This window comes from Cyprinodon variegatus, unplaced genomic scaffold, assembly GCF_000732505.1.
Source record: "Cyprinodon variegatus isolate N-32 unplaced genomic scaffold, C_variegatus-1.0 Scaffold370, whole genome shotgun sequence".
Classification (NCBI taxonomy): domain Eukaryota; kingdom Metazoa; phylum Chordata; class Actinopteri; order Cyprinodontiformes; family Cyprinodontidae; genus Cyprinodon; species Cyprinodon variegatus.
Window position 1 is genome coordinate 414443 of NW_015150823.1, and position 23768 is coordinate 438210.

General features: G+C 37.5%; 2 protein-coding genes across 4 annotated transcripts in view; one reads left to right on the forward strand and one right to left on the reverse strand.

Moving 5' to 3' along the window:
* Positions 1 to 5326, forward strand: part of LOC107092186 (patatin-like phospholipase domain-containing protein 2) — a 16284-nt gene extending 10958 nt beyond the window's left edge. The window contains exons 4-8 of the mRNA XM_015386508.1: positions 3725 to 3934; positions 4129 to 4189; positions 4303 to 4500; positions 4624 to 4768; positions 5242 to 5326. Of these exons, the coding sequence (XP_015241994.1) occupies positions 3725 to 3934; positions 4129 to 4189; positions 4303 to 4500; positions 4624 to 4768; positions 5242 to 5317 (690 nt within the window). The 3' untranslated portion in view covers positions 5318 to 5326. The remainder of the gene's footprint in view (positions 1 to 3724; positions 3935 to 4128; positions 4190 to 4302; positions 4501 to 4623; positions 4769 to 5241) is intronic.
* Positions 5327 to 12284: 6958 nt separating this feature from the next.
* LOC107092203 (G/T mismatch-specific thymine DNA glycosylase-like) lies at positions 12285 to 21839 on the reverse strand. 3 transcript variants are annotated; one of them, XM_015386531.1, is made up of 11 exons: positions 21701 to 21839; positions 21111 to 21185; positions 18368 to 18534; positions 17984 to 18285; positions 17831 to 17900; positions 17245 to 17380; positions 17041 to 17123; positions 16873 to 16967; positions 13107 to 13278; positions 12847 to 12999; positions 12285 to 12683 (listed from the first exon to the last, which is right to left on the reverse strand). In XM_015386531.1, exons 2-11 carry the CDS (start codon positions 21167 to 21169, stop codon positions 12559 to 12561), a joined length of 1362 nt encoding a protein of 453 aa, XP_015242017.1. In that variant the 5' UTR covers positions 21170 to 21185; positions 21701 to 21839; the 3' UTR covers positions 12285 to 12558. The 3 variants fall into 3 exon arrangements, with proteins under 3 accessions (XP_015242017.1, XP_015242018.1, XP_015242019.1); XM_015386532.1 differs by having other exon boundaries at positions 21111 to 21258; positions 21701 to 21833; XM_015386533.1 differs by lacking the exon at positions 21111 to 21185 and having other exon boundaries at positions 21701 to 21833.
* Between the last annotated feature and the right edge of the window lie 1929 nt (positions 21840 to 23768).

The following is a 23768-nucleotide window of genomic DNA, read 5'->3' on the forward strand; positions in this document are numbered from 1 at the left end:
AAGCAAAGAAGCCCCAGAACATAACAGAGCTTCCTCCATGCTTCACAGTAGGGACATTGTTCTTTTCTTGATATGTTTCATTTTTTGTTCATTGAGCTGATGTGTCTTGGTTTTTGTCTTATCTGTCCAAAGGACATTCTCCCAGAAACTTTGTAGCTTGTCACCATGTAGTTTAGTAAATTCCAGTCTGACTTTTTTATTATTTGTTTCCATCAATGGTGTCCCCCCTTGATTTTCTCCAAATAAGTCCACTTGGGCTTGAAGTTCACCTTTAATCTCTTCAGGAGTTTCTCAGGGCTCTTTGGTTCCTAGTATCAGTCTCTTTAATTGATCATCAGTTTTTCCTCCTGCAGCCACGTTCAGGGAGGTGGACTACAGTACCATGGATCTTAAATTTTCACAAAGCTGTTTTACAGACTTACTGAAACATTTTTGAATGATTGACAAACACTTTTACAAGTTCTAAAACACACTTTTTCACATCACAAAAGCCTTTTTTTGGACAAAACCCTTACAATCTTACCGAAATACCTTTGACATGTTTGACAAAATACTTTTAGAAGTTTGACTAAACACTATCATGGTTTTGTTAATGAGGTCTGACCCACACGCAAAGAGAAAACTCCCAGGAGAAAAAGACATGAAATATATGAGTTTGTTGAAGAGGAGGGAATAGGGTAATGGGGGGAAGGGATTTATTTATTACATATGGTCGCTAGTAATTCTATAAGAATACATACTTTGCAAGTGTGACCGGAGGCCAGTTGTACTGGACTTTTAACAGTAAGCTGAAACATAATTAAACCAATTATGCCAAGTGTGACCCTGCCCTAATTTTAATTCAATTCAGTTTATTTATATAGCGCCAGTTAAACAACACATGTCACCTCAAGGCACTTTACAGAGACAATTCACAGAAACAGGACTACACTGAAAAACAGGCCAAGCTCCAACTTCTAGAAACAAAGGTGTTGATGGCAGCAGCACAGCTGATATTTCTCTCCAGGATGGAGTCACAGCCAAACAGGGAGCATAACGTCAGAGATTGAACTAATGAATAGAGATAGAATGATGAAAAGTGGTCCCTATGTCCTCCAGCAGTCTAAGCCTATAGTAGCATAACTATAGAGATAGCTCAGGATAACCTGAGCCACTCTAACTATAAGCTTTATCAAAATATAAAATTTAAACAGACAGCAAACTCCTGGTTGAGAGGTAGTTGAAGTAGTCTGCATGATGCTTTTGATATCTTATTAATATGTTGTGCGATATAGAAATGATATCTTTGTGGTCTGGTTCTACAGCTGGGGTAAAGCAGACGAGGCGCATTTGATTGAGAATCACACGTCTTTATCTGTATTAGTCTGCCAAAGTTCCATGATTAGACATGACCAAATAGGGCTTCACTCTATTTCCTGCAATAAATGGTTGAGCCGTAAAATGTTTTAGTTGCTTTGTCTTGTTCCTGTAAAGTTAAAAATACAACAAACATGAAAATGAAAGTATTTAAGGCAGTACATTAGTTTTAAAATTTTTTAACCCCAACTAACATAAAACAATAACCCTCTCTATAATGAAACTATTACCTCAATATAAAACTATTGAACTAAATACTTGTGGAAAAAAAAAGCAATCAATAGTTGACACACACACACCTCTGACAGCCAGAGAACAATTGGATGGAGTAGAGTAAAAAAGCCAAGGATATGAACTGTGTAGCCTTTCCATCATATCAACTATCACACTGGCTGTGTGGCGTTCATTGCAATTTTTGATAAGGCAGTCATAAAGCTGGCCTCTTCTCCTTCCATATTGGCAAGAAAGTCCAAGCAATGTCCACGATATCGCCCTAAAACTTGGAAGTAAGCTATCCAGATGGGCAAAACATGTCTGCTAAGTAGGCTGTACTGCTGGTTCCTTCAATTGCTACTGGTCACCTGTTTGTAGTTGCCACACCCCACACCCACGGTATCACTTAACTTAGTGTCTCTTTGTTTTGTTACATTTGCATAAAATGTTTTGTTAAACATGTAAAAGTGTTTTACCGAAACACCTATAGGTGTCCTAGGTCAATCTAATATTGTTTTGCACTTCCCTTCCACCATTGGATATCGCCTCCGATATTAACTAATTAGCTGGATTGGATTTTGGTAATTTGATACCGGATATCAGATTCAATTCAGTGCACTTTGCATAAAACTGTTATTCCTTACTTTTTTGCTGCTTATTTGTTAATAAATGATATAAAGTATATGCATATTTGTTTTGTTACATTATTTTAACAATGTTTATGTCAAGGCTAAAGCCTTCACTCACATGACAAGATAAAAGGTTCAATCATTAAACACTTGCATTGGATCTGTATGTATGGATATCAGCTAATATGCTGGTATCGGATTGGAACAAAATAAAAACTGGATCGGTGTATCTCTACTGAATCCAGGATTGTCGAAACCTGTGATGCTGATTAGTGGAAACCTTTATTTATTATGTCCCTTTGGTTACATTATTTTCATTCTGTTCTATTTTGACCATCAGTTTTGTTCAGGGCTGTTTCATGAGCTTCTTTTTAAAAATCATTCTATTTTAGTATGACAAAAAACACATGTCTGGCTGTCATTTCTTTGTTTTCATATTTTTTTAAATGTATTATTACTTTATGTGAAACTTTCTTTTTTGTTAATGTAATGCAAATCCCTTTATTGCCCCACGATGGGTGAAATTCCCTCTCTGCATTTAACCCCTCCCCTTGGGGAGCAGTTGGCTGCCGTTGTGTGGCGCACGGGAAGCAGTGTGGAGTTAAGGGTCTTGCTCAGAGACCCAGAGTGGAAGCTGTGGGCAGAGGTATAGCCAGAACATTTTTATAAGGGTGACCAGACAATAACCAGTGTACACTGAGGGGGGGCTGAAAGTTAATCGGCGCCATTGACCTCATGGTCAATCTACACTGTTCCAACAGGAAAATTAATGAGCAAAACATCCAGGTTTTCTAAATAAAGACAAACTATCCTTTCCTTAAGCCTTTCCCATCAAACAGATGCATATATTTAAACATCCGTGCTTTCTAGATAAAAGGTATAGTGGAAAGAATTGTTTCAGGTTTGAGTTCTGGGGCGAACATCTTTTCAATTGTCATTACTTACCTACTTTTTTCAATAATCATTCTGCATAAAATTGATATTTACAAGTACTAATATCTATATAAATTGATTATTTATTAAGTTTGTATTAAAATAGTTATCTAGGATTTCACCGAAGACTCCTTGTAGAGACACATAATTTTCTCTTTACCTAAATAACAAAATCTAGTTCTGTAAAAAGCATGAATTCTGTATTTATCATCTTTAATGTTACTTTATTGATGTGCTTAATTAACAAGTAATTGTTAATATATGAAGATTTTTAATATTCTGAGTATTCCACTATTACTGCTGCCACCATCTGTATTAGAGGGGGAAAAATGGTAGGAATGGCAACAGGGAGGGCCAATGATGGCCATCCCTTGCCCCCCATCTAGCTCCGCCCCTGGTTGTGGGGTTTGAACCAGGTACTTGCAACCTTCTTAGAACACAAGCACACTGCTCTAACCCACTAGGCCAACACTCCCCATTAAATGAAGGGTACCAACATTTTTCTACAAGAGCGTATATTAGGAAACCAAAGGATAATTTGAAAGAAGCTTTGTTACTCGTCATTTACATGAATGCTTGTTCCTCTTTCTCAGCACTATGTGGATGGAGCCCTGAGCAACAACATGCCTATGTTTGAGCACAGGAACACCATCACCATGGCCCCCTTCTCAGGAGAGAGCGACATCTGCCCCAGGGAGGGTACATTCAACTTTTTCGAGGCCAGCTACAGCAATGTTAGCATTCAGGTTAACACCGGCAACGTCTATCGTGTATGCACATCGTTCCTTCCTCCTTCGCTGGAGGTGAGTGGAAATATGATTTGGAGGACAATTTGTTTCTATATTAATCTGTCAGAAGAGCAGAAATGAAGGTTTCAGTCAAACTAGTGGAAGGTGATCATGATTTGACATCCGCCTTAATGAAAATGTTGCTTTATTAAATTAATCTTATTCTGAAAATGTAAAGTTCAGCTTTACTTTGTGTTTGTGTTGACCAGACACTTGCAGAGATCTGCCACAATGGCTACATGGATGCCCTTGGTTTCCTGAAAGAAAGAGGTGAGCGTTTCCACTTCCATCCTCATTGCTACCAAGTCTTCAGATTTAGTTTTTGTTGCCCTCTGAAGTATCAGGAGTTAAGCATGTCATAAACCAATGATCTATGAACTTAGATCTGCTCAGTGAGAAGTACAGCATTGTGAGCGTAGCAAGTTGGAAAGACGGGACCAAACCTCCTTGTTGGGAGCCTGGGGAAGAGCAGGCTGCAGGGGAGGAGAGGCTGAGGAGGAAGCTGCAATGTGATGGAAGAAAACCTCAGATATGGCTCAACCACAAAGTCAACAACAACCTTCCCTCCAATATTAAGAAAGGTAAGGATACAAGCAAGTATACTCTAAAATTTAACGTCTTACTTAACTAAACTACTACTCTGAAGAGCATGAACTGGACTGATGACATATAATGACACTGCACTTCAAATATTTTATGACTAGTGCTGTGTGAGGCGTGCCGGTATAACCACCACAATGGCAGCCAGTGGACTCACAGCCTTACTGACTTCCTCCCCATAAGAGTCATCTGTTACACGCTGACTCTGCTCCTCCTGCCCATCCAGCTCAGCCTCTTGCTTGCCAAAAGGTAAAGTGGATTTCAGTTGTTAAAAAGACAGGGATAGGAAAACAGATCAAATCAGAACACTATTAGTTTTTTGCTTTGCATGTGGCATGTAGATTCGTATCAAAGATTTGCCAGGAAGAGCTGAAACTGGCCAACAATCCTGACTGGGTTACAGTAGTCCTGTCTGGAGGAATGATCCGGAACACTTTTTATGTGAGAGCTTATGGAAAGTAAAAATAAAAAACAACTTTTGACTCAAGCCATAAAGCTTGAAGCCTTTATGTAAACTCTTCAATATAACGATGGACAAAAAACTCTAAAATATTCTAGATGATTCTGGAATTCAGACAATAGAAAAGAAATGTACTTTCTGGCTGGTATTTCAGCCAGACAGTAACGATTCATTCTGATTTAACATAAAACGTGACAAAGAGCGGGAGTAGATTTCAAATTTAATTTGTTTCTTTTATTTATTTTCATGTTGTGGTTGTCAGGCTTTGGGACGACCTGCAAACCATTTATGGAAATAGCATTAGTATTCGGACAGATGTGGAGCATTGGGAGCGATAACCTTAAAAGGTTTGTCTCGAAAATTGAAGGTTTGAAGTTACTGCAAAAAATGACTTAACTAAATGCTTATCTGTCTTTTTCTTGAATAAACAGTGGAAACACGTATCCTGACTCGGACCTTGCTGACCTCAAAGATTGATACGGACTGGAAATCAACTCACAATTAAAGGAATAATTCTGGAAGGCTATAAGCATTAGTAGTAGATAACTCTCCTGGTGTCTTCATGAGATATTCAGCTAATAAGAACTGAAAACTTGAAAAAGTCATCTGTAAAGAGCCAACATCAGAGATGACATCCACAGAGTCTTATGCTTTTACACAAAAGCTGAGTATTATTACGGGAAATAGAGGAAGTATGTGGTGATGTTTGAGATTTAAAAAAAACAAAACATATAAATTTATCCAAGGTATCTTTATGTGGTATAAAAAGTGCCGGTTTAAGCAAAAACTGTTGAGCAGTTACTGTTCTCGTTACAGCTTTCAGACAGGTAGATTGTTGGTGGTTAACCATTTCCACTTCCTCCAAAAATATTCATCCAATTTTTGCACCTCAAAAAATAGAAAGCTATATGTCATTTTTTTCTTAAAATAAGTGAATTTTTCTTGAATTGAGGAGGTGGTGAGACACTTTTTCAATGGAAGAAGACAATTTACATTTAAAATCGGAAAAAACAATTTAGAGTACCTAATTATCTTATTATAATCTCATCATTTTATTTATATACTCAAATTAAAGGTAAATGCACTTAATTTAAGAAATTTTTACTTACTTCTAGATTGTTTTTGCAGTGTAAAAAAAGCCCCAAATGCAAACAGGATGATGGTTTAAAAGTCATTCAAATTGCATTTACATAAATCACAGCAATGTCCTTCAGAATGATGTTGGGTTTGGTTTTGGCCCATATTAAATAAAGCCATTAGCACATACATCCATCCATCAGACGTCTACCAGCGAGGTCCACCCTGGACAGATCTCCAGTCCAATGCAGGGACACACAGAGACAAACAGGACAAATAACTATTCACACACACCTAAGGAGAATTTAGAGAAGCCAATCAACCTAACAGTCATGTTCTTGGACTGTGGGAAGAGGCCGGGGTACCTGGGGAGAACCCACGCATGCACAGGGAGAACATGCAAACCCAGAACCTTCTTGCTGTAAGACATCAGTGCTACCCACTGCTCACAGTCATCTTAATTTATACACTGGAAAAACAAACTAGAAATAAGTAAAAATGTCTTAAATTGCGTATATTTACCCTTAATTTCAGTAGGTAAATGAGATAATTTGCCTATAGAAAGAGTATTTTTACTCTTAAGATAAGATATTTAGATAAAATGCACTTGAAATAAGACAATGCAATTGTGGTTTCTTAATTTAAATGTGAATCGACTTGCACTGTAAAAAATGTAAATCTATTCAAGTGCATATTATCTAATTATCGTATTTTAAGAGTAAAATTACTCATTCCATTAGCAAACTATATCATTTACCTACTCAAATTCAGAGTGAATGTCGCTTAATTTAAGAAAATTTGACTTATTTCTAGATCGTTTTTGCAGTGTGTTGCATTGGCAAAATGTTTGTTTTACCTCCTCGACCTAAGAATAAATGCACTTATTTTAAGAAAAAATTACTTAACTAGATTTAGATTTTTTTTCCAGTGTATTAAACAAAGGCGACATTACTGTATTAACTGCTTATGAGCCCTTTAACAGGATCTCATTTTTCCATACACTGTGAACACCATGTGTTTCTCCACAAGTTTCCGGCTGAAAAACCGAAAACAGAAACACCTTAAAAAGATTTTGCAGTGGATATACAGCTTTGTATAATTATGTAATATTAATATTACCTAAAGTGTTGTCACCCGATACAAAGCATCTGAATTAATTCTTCCCAATAAGAGCATGTTAAAGCATCAGTGGACCAACACTGCCTTGAAGAGTGATTATCAATCATGTAATGATAAACCAGTTTGTTACATTTTGCTCAGAAGCTGCATAAATCTAAACTGTCTTAATGTTAATTCAATGGTTCAGTACTGTGAAATGTATAAGTATTAAAAAGACAAGGATATATTTAAATGAACAGTGCATGTTTAAATATATGTTAACATGATGTAGTTTAGTTAAAAGTTCAAATACATTGCTGCTGTCTACCTCACATTAAGGTCAAACATATTAAGCTCAGTGTTGTTTATATACCTGCAACCTTTGCTTTACATCATTGGTTTTGCTTTATATTGTCATCTTATACGTTGCCTGTTGTGTTTATCAAATAATGTAATAGAGAATATTTAATCCTTTAAAGTAACCTGCTTTTTTTTGTCTTACATCATTGCAATTTACTAAGATTTATATTGACTTTGTTGAGATTTTATGTGATTCCCCAACAAATCTTCTTACAGAATTTAAAGGAATAGTACACCCAAAACATGATTAGCCTTCATTTTCTACTCACCCCCATGCTGAACAACACTCTGGAGTACTTTTTTGATATCTCAAATGCATCTGGAGATCTGGGAGGCTTCTTGCTGTCTGCTGACATTCAAATAATGGAGGTCTATGGCGCCCGAGGCAGAAAGGTCCATAAAAGTCCACAAAAAACGTGTCAATATTCCTCCATACTGCTCGTCCAATGTATTCCAAGTGTCCTGAGTGGGTAGCGTCCATAATTTACTCGAAACAAAGTCATTTAGAATGTTTTTAGAGCATAAACAGTAGTGTATAGGATTTCCTAAAAGCGCGTTCACGAGTCTACGGAAACCGCGGCAGACCAAACCAGATGAAAGTGCGCATTCAGCTCGGCAAAGAACTCATGCTCTTCCTCAACACTGAAGTCCTCAGACATTTTTCTTTCGTTGTTTCTTTCTTTGCACAGGTAAACAGCACGTTTCTTCTTCTAAGCTTGCATTATCGGCAGAGCAGACGCTGAATATAAGACCCTCTCTGACTTCTGAATCAGCAAAAACCTATATGCATGCCATGATATTTAGCCATATAAACTACTGCCATACCACATGGTCTCACACTTCAAAGGCCATTCTGAAACCCCTACAGTCTCTCTTCAAGGAAACTCTGAAAGTTCTTGATAAAAAACGTGTACATTATCATTATTGTAACATTTTAAGTAAGTACAACATTTTAGACTTTGAACGTCATCAGATGTTTCTGGATGCATGCCTTGTTTTTAAAGTTTTAAATGGACTTGCTCCTCCTACTCTAACAGATTTTATAAGCAAAAAAACATAACTAGAATCAACACTAGAGCTTTAACCAGAGGAGACTGTAATGTTCAGTGGCGTAGGACCAAATTTGGCCAAATGGTTGCATTCAACAGAGGAGCACAGTTATGGAACACACTGCCAGCTCATGTTAGGGGCTGTGGAACCGACATACATTTTAAATTCTCCTTGAAACATTGGTTAAAACTAACCAGACGTGTGTTCACAGGTAAATTGATCTGTTTCCATGGGCCTGTTAACCTCATTTTATTGTGATTTTATGTTATTGGCATCTTATCTGTTTGTGTCCACTCTGTTCTCTCCTGTAGCGTCTTGTTTAATGTTCACTGTTTTTACCTGCTTTAGGACAGCGGATGCATATTAGCTGTTGTGCTAATTCTGGTATATTTACATTGATGCTTAATGCTGACATGTTGATGAATGCGCATTGTCCTTATTCAAATAAATAAAACAAATAAAAATGATGCTTGGTTTATGTAACCCCTAATTGAAGCTGGTTGAAATATACTTCATTGGGGGTTAAAAAACTGCTCCACTTTTAATATTTGAAAACTATGTTTTTATTTTCTTTCAAAGATAAACCAAATAAACACATCTATGGTGGTGACAAATTGTGTCAAAGCTCAATACTTTGCTAAGTTGTACTCTGCTGTCACTAAACATTAAAGGGACCAACTAACAGAACTCTGTTCATATTATGGGATGTGAAAAAAATGTGTACAGGACATTGTTTTCCCATCAAAGCATAAATGTATTGGAAAATGAAAAAAACTAAACGCATATCATAGTGATTTTTCTTTCCAGATTATTAACTGGCCAAGTGAAGAAGTTTCTATCTGGCATCCCCACATTGCATTTCCATGGACCTGCCTTAGTTGATGCAGTGATCAGATTTTCTGCAGCCAGCGGTTGATTTTAGGCTGGAATTTACTTGAAGGTGAAAGAGTGACCAGAGGCTTTTTGAGTTTAGCAGGAAGATTCTCCATGAAACCGCTGTAGGATATCAGCTGGTACTTTATTGTCCAGAACATTATTAAAAAGCATGTAAACTGGAAAATATCCAAATCTAAATAAGTAATTCTCTCTTAAAACAAGTGCATTTATTCTTGGATTGAAGAGGTAAGAAACATTATGCCAATTGAACAAGACAATTTACACCTAAAATAAGAAAACACAATTGCATTGTCTTATTTCAAGTGAATATTATCTAACTGACCTAATTTTAAGCGTAAAAATACTCGTTCCATTGGCAAACTATCTCATTTACCTACTCAAATTAAGGGTAAATACGCTTAATTTAAGACATTTTATTTATTTCTAGATATTTTTCCAGTGTAGCATCAAGGCATCGCCTGTGTTGGACAGATCAGTACTAATCAGACAGATTGACTCCAACTTTCTAGGTTGCAATCAGTCTGATAGGCTGTTCTTTGCGATTGCTTCTGTAGGTTTTACACTAGTTTGAGGTTGTGCAGTCTGCAATCTACTAATGAGTACTTGAAAAATAGTCACACACAGACTGAACTGCTTCATCAAATTGTTAGTGGCTTTCAAATCCATTCGCCTCCTCGCTCCTCTCCAGAACATTCCTCTGCAAGGGGTTTCTCCTTCTTCCTCTTCTTAGTGGGCATTTTACACACAGTATTTACACACTGAATACTTATTGCCCCCATTAACGTGCATGCAACGCTCTTAAGGATGACTAGGCTCCTTGTACAGGAGAAAAAAAAAAAAAATCTAATTTTTTTTCTCTGTGCAAAAGCAGCAGATGGTAAGTTACATGTTGCCAATGGAACAAGCCAATTTACATTTAAAATAAGAAAACACTATTGCATTGTCTTATTTCAAGTGCATTTTATCTAAATATCTTATTTTGAGAGTAAAAAAAACACTCATTCCATTGGCCATTACCTACTCAAATTAAGGGTAAATACACTTAATTTAAAACATTTATTCTCATTGTTTTCGCAGTGTGGAATGACGCCTCCAGCTCACGATGCTGAAATGTTGTGATTAATGGGCTGTTGAATTTCAGACGTTCATTTTCTAATGTAAATATTAAAGGGCATGTTCTTATATAGCGCTTTTTCAAGTAAGAGGACTTAAGCAAAGGAATTTACACTACATTCAGTCATTAATTCTCACACTGCAAAAAAATTTAATCTAAATAAGTCGTTTTTTTCTCAAAATAGGTGTATTTTTTGTTGAATTGAGGAGGTGAGACCCATTGCCAACGGAACAAACAATTTACATTTAAAACAGAAAAAACAATTGCATTGTCTTATTTCAAGCACATATCATCTAATAATCTTATTTTAAGAATAAAAATACTCATTCCATTGGCAAATCATCTTGTTTACCAACTTAAATTAAGATTAAATACACTTTATTTAAGAAATGTTTACTTATTTCTACATAGTTTTGCAGTGCACACTGATGGTGGCAAGCTACATAGCAGCCAAAGCTGCCCCGGGGCTCACGCGAGGCTGCCGTACACTGGTGCCACCAGTCCCTCCGACCACCATAAATGAATGGCTCAACAAAGTATCAGAAACTGAAACAAATATAGAGATTTTATTTTTTAACAGCTCCTCAAAATGTCTGTGTGACCACAAGACCTCAGCTCAGATCAGCCTTCTGTTGCTGGATGCTTTTATTGGTCATTATCATCAGGTCATAGTATTTTATGAAAAAAGGTTCACTGGTTGGTGTTTTAGGACCTGATCAGCAACTTGGTTTGCTTCCACCTTGGTTTGGATCATCTTTAGATTAAATTAATGGAAACAGAAAAGGAAACCATTGCAATGTATGGGTATTAAGTGTAGGTATGAAATGGTGTCACAATGAATGGAATCCCATTATAATAAGTGATGGAGAAGTAGGATAACAATTTAATTTGGAAATAATTCATAAATTCCCATGACAGTAACACCTATTAAACAAATACCATAACTCTAAAACTTCTAAAAGAGAGAAGAAAAAAAACAATTTCTGAATAATAACATGTTTTAAGTCGTGTAACATTGAAAGGTTTGTCACAAGTCCAGTTGTGGAAGCAGGTCTGCTTCTAAAAAGTCGTCATTTTGCATCGTATCAGTTCATAGCACCATGAATGATTCAATCATCTGTAAACTGTACAGCCTAACAGAGAAATCAATCTTAAAGAAAACAGGTTTAATCTACTGTTAAACAGTAGACCGTAACGTTGATTTGAACTGCAGCACAGTGCAGTACAGATTAAATACAAAAAACATCTTCAAAGACAGCCAGTCATGTCCCTGATTTCACATATTTAAAAAGACTGCAGTGAAGACCATCATGAATGTAGAAAAACAAAAAATAAAATGTGCAGGAAAACCATCCTGCAGTTTCAGTGAACTCCTAAAAGTGTTTAAATTCCACTTTGCTAAAAATAAAAGAAACATATAAAAACAAACTAACTGAGATTTAAAGACTGAGCTGTTCAGTACGACGCCATATGAGCGGCATTCAAAGATGGGGAAAAAATGGAATTTACGTTTGAGTTTAAAGTGGCTCTTTTATGAGAACAAACGTGTAAAAAAACAAATTTATGAAATTAAAACACAAATATAGGAGCAAAACTAGCTAATTTGCAATATTTAAACATGCAGAACAATGCAAGATGCATTTGCATGTGCTTGCATTAATTGGGGAGCTTTAGCGATGGAATGAGATGGTACAATGGCCTCCTCATTGAAGTTTTTAAAGTAAAAATTAATGATACAATAGAATCTGTTAAATGATTGTGTTTTTTTCTTTTAAATTTGCGGTTCAGTCTCATTAATTTTCTACTTGTTTCCTTCTAAATTTGCATGTATACAAGTTCATAAATGTGGGGTTTTTACTGGTAAACTTGTGTATTTATTCTCATAAATATGCCACTTTAAACTCAAACCTTTAAATTCCAATTTTTGTTTTTAATCGTTAAATGGCCCTCATACGCCGTTGCAGCAGACTTTCCTAATCCTTCTCACATGCTGCCATCTTTTGGTCCGCCGCTTATGTTAGGAATCTGATCTGCGAACGACTGGCTCATCCACTGTCCGTCTGGGAGCTGACCCTCCGTTTGGGATGTGCTCGCCATTTGGGCTCCTTCTAAGGATGGACCACAAAACAAGCATGGCACCAAATGATTAAATGTAATACACAAAAAAGAAATCTACAGCAAACTCTAGACAGGAATCAAGAAAATAAAAGACACATTGAGATTTTTTTTTAATTCCTGTTTTCAGGAAAAAAACAGGACATTGTTGGTTACCTGAGTTTGCAGTAGATGTGAACGTACAGTGACCGTTGGTTTGGCTCCCAGCCTGGCTTTCTTCAGCTCCTTTCTCTACATACGCTCCACCGTAGGCATCTTCATATCCAGGATCATACTGCTCCTCCTTTATTGCTAACCTCTTAGCGTCCTCTGTTGGTTTGACATAACGAAAGAATTAACTGAACGCTGTTAGCTATCAATCTCCTAAAAATAGCTTCCCTGCTGACTCACATTAGTTCATTCATACACATCCTTACCCTTAGCTAACTGAAGATCAAACGTGTAGTTGATCTCCTCAATCTCAGCTGCTTTTCGGACACCCTTCAGCTGATCTCTGAGCTCCCTCAGTTTGATGTAGAAGTGAACCTTGTCCTGAGCGCGAGGAAACTGGGCACAACGAGCACTGGAGGAAGGCATCAGGTACAAGGCCTGCAGGGGCAACAAAAAGCATTCATCAATTTAGAAACAGATGAATAAAACTTAACCTGCCAATAGAGTATTTAGATTATTTTGCAAATTGATTAATCTGTTGATTATTTCTTTAAATTAATAATTGTATAGTCAAAGGTAAAAGAGTTTTTAAAAAGCAAACCAGGAGAAACTGAAGCTTTTCCACTTGAGGAGTTCTGCATAGAGCAGACTGACAGACGAAAAAGATTTTTATCCTAAATGCAAAAATGTTTACATATTTTTTTTACAATCTTGGTATAATTACTGCTCTAGGTGGATGGCATTGTGAGCTAAAGGAATGTTTTAGAGTCTCTTTACCCCAGTTAATGATTAATTCATTACTAAATTAGTTGATGATTATTTCCAAAATTGATTAATCCGATTAAATATATCAGCCCTAATCTTCATAATTAAAAAAGGCATCTTTCCATGCATTTACTGTTGAAACAGCTGTAGCTGGAAGACATTAGCACTTGGCTACAGCAGTAAATAGTTTGTATAGACATGAGCAGTGGCAGCAGGCCAATAGAGGGCGCTAGGGCGCAGCACCACTCAACCAACGATCTACATCAGCTGCAGCTGATTCAGATCGCTGCTGCTCGAGTCCTCACTAAGACCAAGAGACTGGATCACATCAAAAGAATTGTCAAAGAATCTCAAAGAATTGATTTCAAAGTACTTTTGCTAGTTTATAAATTGCTAAACGGTTTAGGGCCAAAATACATTTCTGCTAGTACACTATGACCCCCCCAGACCTCTCAAGTCATCTGGGACAGGTCTACTTTCTGTTCCTAGGGTCAGAGCTAAACAGAGGGAAGCAGTTTTCAGTTTCTATGGTCCTCAGATCCGTAATAAACCCCAGAAACCTGCAGGTCGTCTGTTACTCTCAGTTCTTTTAAATCAATGCTGAAGACCTTTCTTTTTGATGTTGCCCTTCTCTAAATGACGCTCATTTCTTTACTGTTTAATCTCTTATACTGCACTGTAATTTTTATTCTTGTGTTTTATCTTGTTTTTATTTTTAACTGTTTCTTCTGTGTTTTATTTATTTTTTAACAGATTTTATGTAAAGCACTTTGAATTGCCCTGTTGCTGAAATGTGCTATACAAATAAAGCTACCTTGCCTTCATTAAAACTAAATAAAATTCACTTATAAAATTAAAATATTTCCAAATATATTAATATATTTTTCAGATGTGCCAAGATAAATATTTAATATTTAACGACAAGTAAAGCTGTGTAGTTTATTATGATGTGTTTCCAGCCTGGGGAGCAGAAATCTTTGCCTTTACCCCAGGCTCACACCGACTCCGGTCTTACCATTGCGGTGCGGTGGGTGCGGCGCCGCAGTGATTCCAAGTCATTAAAAAGACGTAAACCTCTCTCACCGGCTGCTGAGCTGTCCGGCTGCGGTTACCGAGACACTCCGGCGCTGCAGAAAATTCCGCAAGAAAGCTATCCTTGCAGCGTGCCGGAGCCCTCCGCAACAAGCTCTCGCAAATATCCTTATTTGGGCCGTGTTATCGCGTGAAGTTACGTGAACTCAAGTGAACTTCTGTTAAATCTCCGGACCTGTTGCCGGAGCCGCAGAGCCGCACCGCACCGTAGTCAAAAGGGCGGTGTGAGAGGGGGTGTGCGGGAGTTGCGGTCTCCGTCGGCTCGGTAACCGCACCGGAGCCAGTGTGAGCAAGGGGTTAGACTCTGGTTAAAAGTTGTCCATGTGCAGCAGCTCCTCTTCACTGCTAAAGATAGGAGCATCCTGGGGAGTAGCTCTCCTGCGCCCAGAGCTGAAAGTACATTTATTTGCACACCACCTCCTGCCACAGCATTGACGTCACAGTCGTCTGTTAGAAACTGTGGCTGGTTGACAGGTTTATAGAATTATTTAGCTCCAAGGCTTGGCTAACTGCAAGCAGCGAGGCTAAAACTTTATTCTGCTTTCCCTGCCTCCGTTTTCAAACGTAAGGATCTGACCCAGCATGGATGAAGACAGCTAGGACTGATTTAAAGCCCTTTTCAGAAAATGTTATAATGTTGTTTTTTGGTCTTCATGTAAATGTACTGGTGTGATAACTTCATATACATTTGATTGGTTTTTGGTACATGTCTATTTTGAACTTGTAGCCCCCCTGGAGAAAACTCCACCAGCCGCCACTGGTCCTGAATGATAATAAATTCTATGAACAAACAAAACGTCATCAGAATCTTTATGGTTGAATATATATTGCAGAGAAAATTTGAAGTTCAACAAATGTTTAAAACTGGCTGCAGTGATGTTTTTTTCATTTGTATTTTTTGCAACAAAAAAATAAAGAAAGGTCTATTGGGAATTGGTTTTATGTATTTAATATTTAGACCATGCTTATGGCATTAAAAGCCACACTATAGGTGGCTAACTTTTTAAAGTCCTTGATCTTTTCTGCATTTTGTCCTAAAATTAAAGCCTTCAGGTATTTTTATTTTGGTATTACTTATACCAAACACAATGAAACTATAGCTGAGAAATAAAAGAATTTGGATTTACAGCCTTCTTTACCCCGACACATCAAAAAGCAAAGTGGGCAAAAAACTCCTCAGGCTCATCGTTACTCGTGGTGATAATTAGGGGTGTAAATAATAATTGTTTTGTATCGATCCAACAGCCGACGATCCGATGCATCGATACATCCGCAAGAGAATCGATTCATGTTTTTTTTTTTCCTCCGGTCTATTTTTATCCATTTGCTCCTGGGCGTAATTCTCCTCCCGTGCTGCGGTGGCGCTAAACCTATTTTGCCCTCCTACCTCGCTTCCTGGTTATACTCTCACAGCAGTGTTTTGCAGTAAGCTTGACACAGACATTTTTAAATTATAATCAATATTGAAGCGTGGTCTGTGCTACACGCTGTGGGTCTAGATACGGCCAAGGCGGTGAGGAAGTGGGGGCGAGTTTAGTCCGACGACGGAGGGACATGAGGGTCAAAAAGAATGGAGATCCAGGTGGAAAAAGGGTCCCAGCGTTCTCGTGCACCTCGGTCTTCTAGCTGGTCAAACTTCACGAGTTGTTTTCCACAATTTCAGTCATAAAAACAAAACAAGCTGGCCTCCTGTCTGCGGCAATTTGGGAGAGGAGCAGCGGAGTGTCTGTGGAGGGGGCGGGGACGTCTGGAGCATTGCATTGCACTCATTGCACTGATTTTGTGCTGGATTTTTGCAGTATTTGTTGATGCAACTTTTTTACTTCTGTTATTTGCTGTTGTTTCTCAAAAAAAATGCATAACGATATTACAGCTTTCATTGATTTATTTCAAATTTGAAACATTGTCTAGCCTGTAAGGTGTAAAAAAACAATTTATCAAATCGAATTGTATCGTGGTGTATTCTTGAGTATCGAAAATAATCGAATCGTAGGGTCAGGAAATCGATACTGAATCGAATCGCCATGATGGGTGTGATTTACACCCCTAGTGATAATTTTGTAGAAAGGCTCCAGCAGTAGAAAAGCTAACACACTTGGTTCAGGTTTTCCTCTCCGGTTTTTCTATTCACCTTAAGTCTGGGAATGAAAAAGAAAAACAGATTTCTGTTCTCACCACGTCACATTCAGGGATCTTGTGCGGCTGTAAACCAAACTCGAGCTTCTGGGGTTTTTTGCCAAACAGTTCCCTGCAGAACATTTCATAGATACCTGCAAAAAGAAATGGGATCAATGACTGAATAGTTTCCCTCTGAATGTTAGAAAAAGGTTGGGAAAGGCTTACATTTCCCATTGAACACAGCTATGAGGGGTTTGTACTTCTTTAACTTCTCCACAAGAATTTTTCCTCCTTCTCGCAATTCCTTACTGGTGAAAAAAAAAGCAAAAGTATTAATAAAACAACTATAATGAAACATTTAAGTCATCACTTTTTTTTCCTTAAGCTGTCCACTACAGCTTTGTTTTTGTCACCAGTTTAGACGCCTACCTTGAGAGGTCTTTGCTCCCAGGTGTGGCCCTGGCTACCATATTGGTAAAGCCCATTTTGTATTTGACAGGCAGCGTTGTGTCATGCATGTGGTTAAGTTGCTCCTCTGTAAATCCGGACAGAAACAAGCATTTCCCTTTGGATAAACAAAAAGGATGCGGACCATGTTTAGTTTGATATAAAAAAAAAAAATGACATTGGTCCAATAAAATCATTTACAAGTGGCATTAAAAATAAAAAATAAATTGCAACAGCAAAATGTTTTGGAACTGAATATTTTTGCCAATAAAAGCTTAACCTCAGTGAGAAAACTACAGGCAGATGCTCTAAAAAACAACCTAAATTAAAACTAGTGTTGCTCTTGGTCAATATCTTGTTTAATATTTTAGAAAGCATGGGTAACATTGGAAAGAGGATTATGATGGCAGTACTGGCATGTTGATTTACTTTTGCCCATTTTTTTATTATTTTTATTTAACCTGGGGGAAAAAAAATCCCATTGACATTAAAAACCTCTTTTTTAAGGGAGTCTTGGACAAGAAGCAGCAAATTTAAATTTAAACATAACTGAAGAATTTTAACTCACAGAAATGATTTCCAGGACCTGGAAACCATCGGCCAATAAAAGCTGCCATCAGTCCTGGATTTATACCAATCTGCAAAAAATAAAAAAAATAAAAAATTATTCCTTTTAAATAACTTTTTCCTAACGGATAATCAAATAAAAAAACGAGCTTACAATGACATAATCCAGGTTGTAATCCAGCAGGTCGGGTAGTGTCTTCTTCATGACTTCCTCCTCCGACATCCCTTTGAAGCGGTCCACTTTCCTCTTTACCTTCTTGAAGCTCTCATCAATCTTCTCCTGCTTCCCATCCCCCTGAGCTTCAGCAGCCTTTTTGGGTTTTGGACCTGGTTTAGCTTTAGGTGCATTCGGGTCCTTAGGTGGTTTTGGTTGTTTTGGTGCTTTGGGGACCTTTGGGGGTTTTGGTGCACCTGGTTCCTTGGGTTGGGCTGGTCTACCTCTTTTTTTAGCTGGAGCTTTAAGGAAAACAGACATTTTTAAGAACTTGATTGATTATTAACATTAGTCTACCATGTTATTTCAGAATGTCCCCTGTACGTTTGGTCAGGTCAGCAGGTTCCATCTGCTGCATCGCGGGTTCTGGGGCGGCCATGTGTGCTGCCGCTGCCTCTGCAGTCGGATTCTCTGGGTAGTGAAACTGATGTTGAGGGTTGAAGTTGGCGTACTGGGACTGGAGAGCTTGAAACTGCTGGGCGGACCGAACCCTGCAGCAGAAAACAAAAATAAAACATTGTGAAGCAACAAGAACCTGACATTAGATGACGGAGGGAAAGAAAGACCGCTACAGAAAATATTTAAGCATGGGAGAATATATCTAAATAACAAATGAATTCTATAAATTGTGTTAATATCAAGCATCCTAGTTTCAAAGATAATTTAAGTTAATATTTTGTTAATCAGTGTAAACTAATATTTTGGAGGCATTCAACTGGTTTCCCAGGCAGCACAAGATAAAAAAATCAAACCATTTTTTAGCCTTTTAAGAGAAACCACCTGGTAATTCTGGGCTTGGCTTTGAAGGCTAAGAACAGCAGAGTTTTTGGTTGAAAGCTAAAACTAATAAATGCAAGTCTGGCTATACTGAGCCCTTTAGCTCAATACGGGTAGTCAGGCTTTTAGGAATATTTCACAGGGTGTCCACCTTGGTGCATCCAATGCTTTGCATGGCCCTACGCCATCTGGGGGTATTATCCCCAGAAAATTTTGAAATTCAGACTGTGAAACGCTAATTCCTGCATTTTGAGGTGGAATGCAGCTAACTTTTTGTCTTTGTTCCACCACTTCTGTTGTCCAGATTATTGGAAATATGTGTGCTTGACTAGAGGTGGAAATTTCATAAGGAAGACATGAGATAATTTTTAGTTACAACATTATGTTTTGTAGGTTCATTCAAGCTATCAGAAAGTCTAATGCTACGTTCACACCGCGACTTGAGCAGCATAAAAGCTTCTGCTGCTTCATTTCTGCTGCTTGTCCACATTAACGTCAGGCGTCCAGTAAAGTGTGTCAAGATGCGTCTGATGCTTCTGCTGCTCCTATATTTGCTGTGATCAGCGGGTAAAAAGTAGTTTGAATCTATTTTGAAGTGAGAAAGTCCTCCTGAAAACATGGTCTGTGCAGTCAGTTCATCCAGATTACCATCCTGCCTTCAAAGATTATTTCTCTGTGGGAGCCGCTCAGACCCCCACATACCGGCGGTGCGCTGTCACTGGGAATCCCCAGTAGCAGCTGCCTCAGGCCCGCTCGCCTCTTGGGGGTTTTCCCCTACTGTTGATGGCGGCTGGAAGTAGATGTTAGCGTTTTTCAGGTCTGTGCTACAAACTACAGGCAGCAGGATAAGAAAAGCGAACTAATTTTGCCGGCAGGTTTCGAAATTTTAAGTTAATTTAGGCGTTAATAAACTGTTTCAGAGGAGTGATCATAGCGCTCTGCATCAGCAGTGCTGTGTCTGTCTCCCTGCCAGCTCCCAGACCAGCTTCTGTGATTGGTTGATGTGGCGCGTCAGCAGGAAAAGTTCAACTTTTCCAACTCCAGCATCTGCTGCCTGTGAAATTTTTAACATTTGAGCGAAGTTTCCAGGGGAAAATTAGAGCGTACCAAAGTTGTACATATTAAAAACAGGGAGTACCATGTACACCCGTACTCATTGCTAGTTGAAAGCCTGCAGGTAGTTAAAAGTGTGTTCCCAAAATTTACCTTGAAGTTTTGCAGCTGTGCTCTGATTAAGTTTGCAGGTTCAAAATTTTTAATCTTTCTAGATCGGTATAAAGAGCATTAAGGGAAGTCTAAGCGCAATGACAAATGAACAAACAATGCTTTCTATTTGTCATAATTTAGGAATTAAAAAGAGGGTTGATATAAATCAAAGCTCAGAGGAGTTTAAATATAATTTTTTTTTTTTTTTTTTTTTTTCTACCGGACTTTATTGCTGTGCAAAACGAAGAAACTTTCCGTGAGATTTTACAATGCAGGTGACAAGGAGCTATAATCAATGCCTCTTTCTTTAGATTGGTGTTCAAAACCAAAACATAAAAAACTGGCACTGATCTGGTACAACATCCGGTGAGGGAGAACAGCCTATTTAGAAGGTGCACTTTAAAAGATGCAAACAATCTAACATCATTCGGTGTCCAAAAAAAAAACCAAAGTGAAAAATGCCACATAATGGAGAAAGCAAAAATAGAGTAATTATGAGCCCAGAAGTAACCGTGAGTTTAGACTAGAGTCTGAGTATATTTTCTCTATAAAATGTCCCATTGGACAAAAAAAAAAGAGGACATACAAGTCCCGAATTTTATCTCTTTGGGGCAGAAACCACCTTTTAGCTATTTTAACATAAAGACGGAGCATAAACTTCCTCACAGAGAATCACAACTGTGAATTTACTTAACAGTATTAGTGTTAAAATTTAACTTTTTTTAAACAATATGATACAAAAATGGAAACCATGCTGGAGGTTTTCTGTTGCAGGCATGAAAGTGTTGTTGAACAACTTTATCCTTAAAATAAAAGGACATTTTTTTCCATTAATTATTTATCATTATAAGGAGATAAAAATAAAATGATTGCCCCTGAATACTTTCTAATGTGTGCAAAAAAAAAAAAAAGACATCATTGATGTAAATTGTTAATAATATAGTATCCTGAATGATAATGATAGTGGAAAAAAGCAAAAGGGAGATGAAATTGCACATGCTTTCATTTCCTTTTCATGAAGACATTTTGTACACAGATAGAGAGAGATCACTTCCTGGCTATACTGGTGAGGAGGAAGACTCACCACTGATGAAGATACTCCGGGGAGACAACAGGCAGAGATCCATTCAGCCTTTCTTCCATCTTTAGGGTCTTTGGACTTTATCAAATAAATCAACATGCATGTTGAGGGAACATAGCTGCTGGCTGTACAGGTTGTTTAGCATACAAATCTAGGGAAGGGTATGAAAGTGAATGCATGTGCTAGCGTTCATGGAAACAAGGAAAACTAAAAAGACAAACAATGGCGATGCAGCATCACATTACTGTCAACCAGCTGTTTTGTTCATGTTACTCTTTCCTACCATTTCATTGAAAACAAAGGAGATGTAGTTAGTGTATTTCTCCTTAAACACCATAATTATTGAAAAAAGACCAACAATTGTTTCTGTTTAGCTTTGCTGATGTTGGTTTGAAACATATTCCTGGCAATTATTGAGCGGTTTTCCCGTCAAAAACATGTTTAGTTGCTGTTTACTAGTGCTACAAATTCAGCTAATGCTAGCCAACAGCTAGCTGCTCTCCTGCCCTAGCATGGATAAATGGTTTAGCTTTACTGAGAGAAAACACGAAATAAACTCTACATTTGATTACTATCTGTGAACGTTAACATACCTTATCAGGGTAAGGTTTCAGCGTTTTTCTCTTATGGCAATATGAGCTTATTTTCCATCAAATCCTCACTTTGATTCACAGTTCCAGCGGCGCTAAAGAAGCAACAAAGACATGACAAGCCAACCGGTCAACTTTGACACGGGGATGGCTCAAGTCCTACATGGAGGGGTAAGTGGGAAAATCAGACTTTCGTTTTTTCCCCAAAATGTTGTCTTCATGTTATATATCTGTGAGAAAAATCCTTTAATATGACGTGTTTTAAATATTTCTGCTTAATAACAAGGGTTTAGACTTTAGAAACACAATATATTCAACAGAAGGTGTTTAGAATACACCTGTTGTAATGGTGGTACAATCTGCTCGACATTTAAACACCGCGAGATTGCTCCCTATTGGCCGATAGTAGTATTTAAAGGGCCATCTTTGTTTAATATAAGGGAGAACTTTAAATAAAACAAAATGGAAAGGCAGGATAATGAATTTATTATGCTTTTATTTACACTTCTTCAGCTCTTCTACTCTATGTAACTCTTTTATCTCTAACTAGCTCTAATTACACTCATTTAGCAAGGTTATAAAGGGTTATAACATCGTTTTTACTCTAAAGCAAGAATACTCAAAATGTGCCTTCAGCTGACAGAACAACCCACGTAGAGCAGGAATTGTAAAAAAAAATTGTAAATATTTATATCAACATTTGGCATTTAGGATCATTCGGAATGCTCTATCCAGAACTCCACCAGTTGAAAAGTTTTAGTTTGACCTGGTTTAATCCTGTAAAATATCTTCTTTAAGGAAGGAACCTTCTGCTATCCGATTATTAATCGATTAATCTTGAAAACAATCAACAGATTAATCTATTTGCAAAATAATTGTTAGTTGCAGCCCTACTTAATACCCTTTGAAAACTCTTAAAAACAATACTTATACTTAATATCTACAGCAATAAGTGTAATGTAAAAGTTATTTCCTGTTGCACCAGTTTTAATGCAGTGCTACCTTTAATAATACTCTCCATTAAACCCCAAAGTATAATTTGTTCCCTTGCATATTAATTTGTAATGCTATTATTTGAAACAGACAGAACGACCCACTTAGAGCAGGAATTGTAAGAAAATTGTAAAGATTTATATCAACATTTTTCATTCATCAAGAGAATGCTCTATCCAGAACTCCACCAGTGGAAAAGTTTGAGTTTTATCTGGTTTAATCCTGTAAAAACTCTTCTTTAATGAAGGAACCTTTTGTTATCTGAATATTAATCAATCAACACATGAATCGATTAGCAAAATAATCATTGCACCCCTATCTGATAGTGTCATCAACTCTATTTATGGCAGACCCACCTTGCAGTACAAGTTCATGTTTTTTGTACCAGGCTGAACAGGAAGAACAACGACAGAAAGAACTCTATGAGCTGACGTCCATCAGGCATCTGCCTCACCCTGCACTCATTTGACGGATGGAAAATGGTCTTATGAAGCCATGGACGACAAAACGTTACCTGCCTTCATTCATTAAGAACCGTTTATTGGTTGGTCAGTCAGTCATGGCAACAGAACCGTTACCATTAGGTATCAGAAGAACATCCCATTTGAATCTAGAGGTGGTGCTACAGGGACTCGATGCCTTGATTCACAGATGAAGGAGATTTCCCATAATACCGCCTTCCTTCTGTGAAAAAGCCGCCCTGATGTTGGCTGGAATGCGTTTACAGAGTACAGGGTGCACTGGAAAAACTATGTAGAAATAAGTACCGTAAAAATCTCCTAAATTAAGTGTATTTACCCTTAATTTGAGCAAGTAAATGAGATAGTTTGCCAATGGAATTAGTATTTTTACTCTTAAAATAAGACAATTAGATAATTAGAACTTGAAATTAGAATGCAATTGTGTTTTCTTATTTTAAATGTCTCTTTTGCCTCATCAATCCAAGAACAAATGCACTTATTTTAAGAAAAAAATAACTTATCTAGATTTTGATTTTTTCCAGTGCGATATAGTCTACTGAGAATATTTTTTTTATTTTTAACCACCAATCATTCGATGCATCATCCTTTAGTTTCTA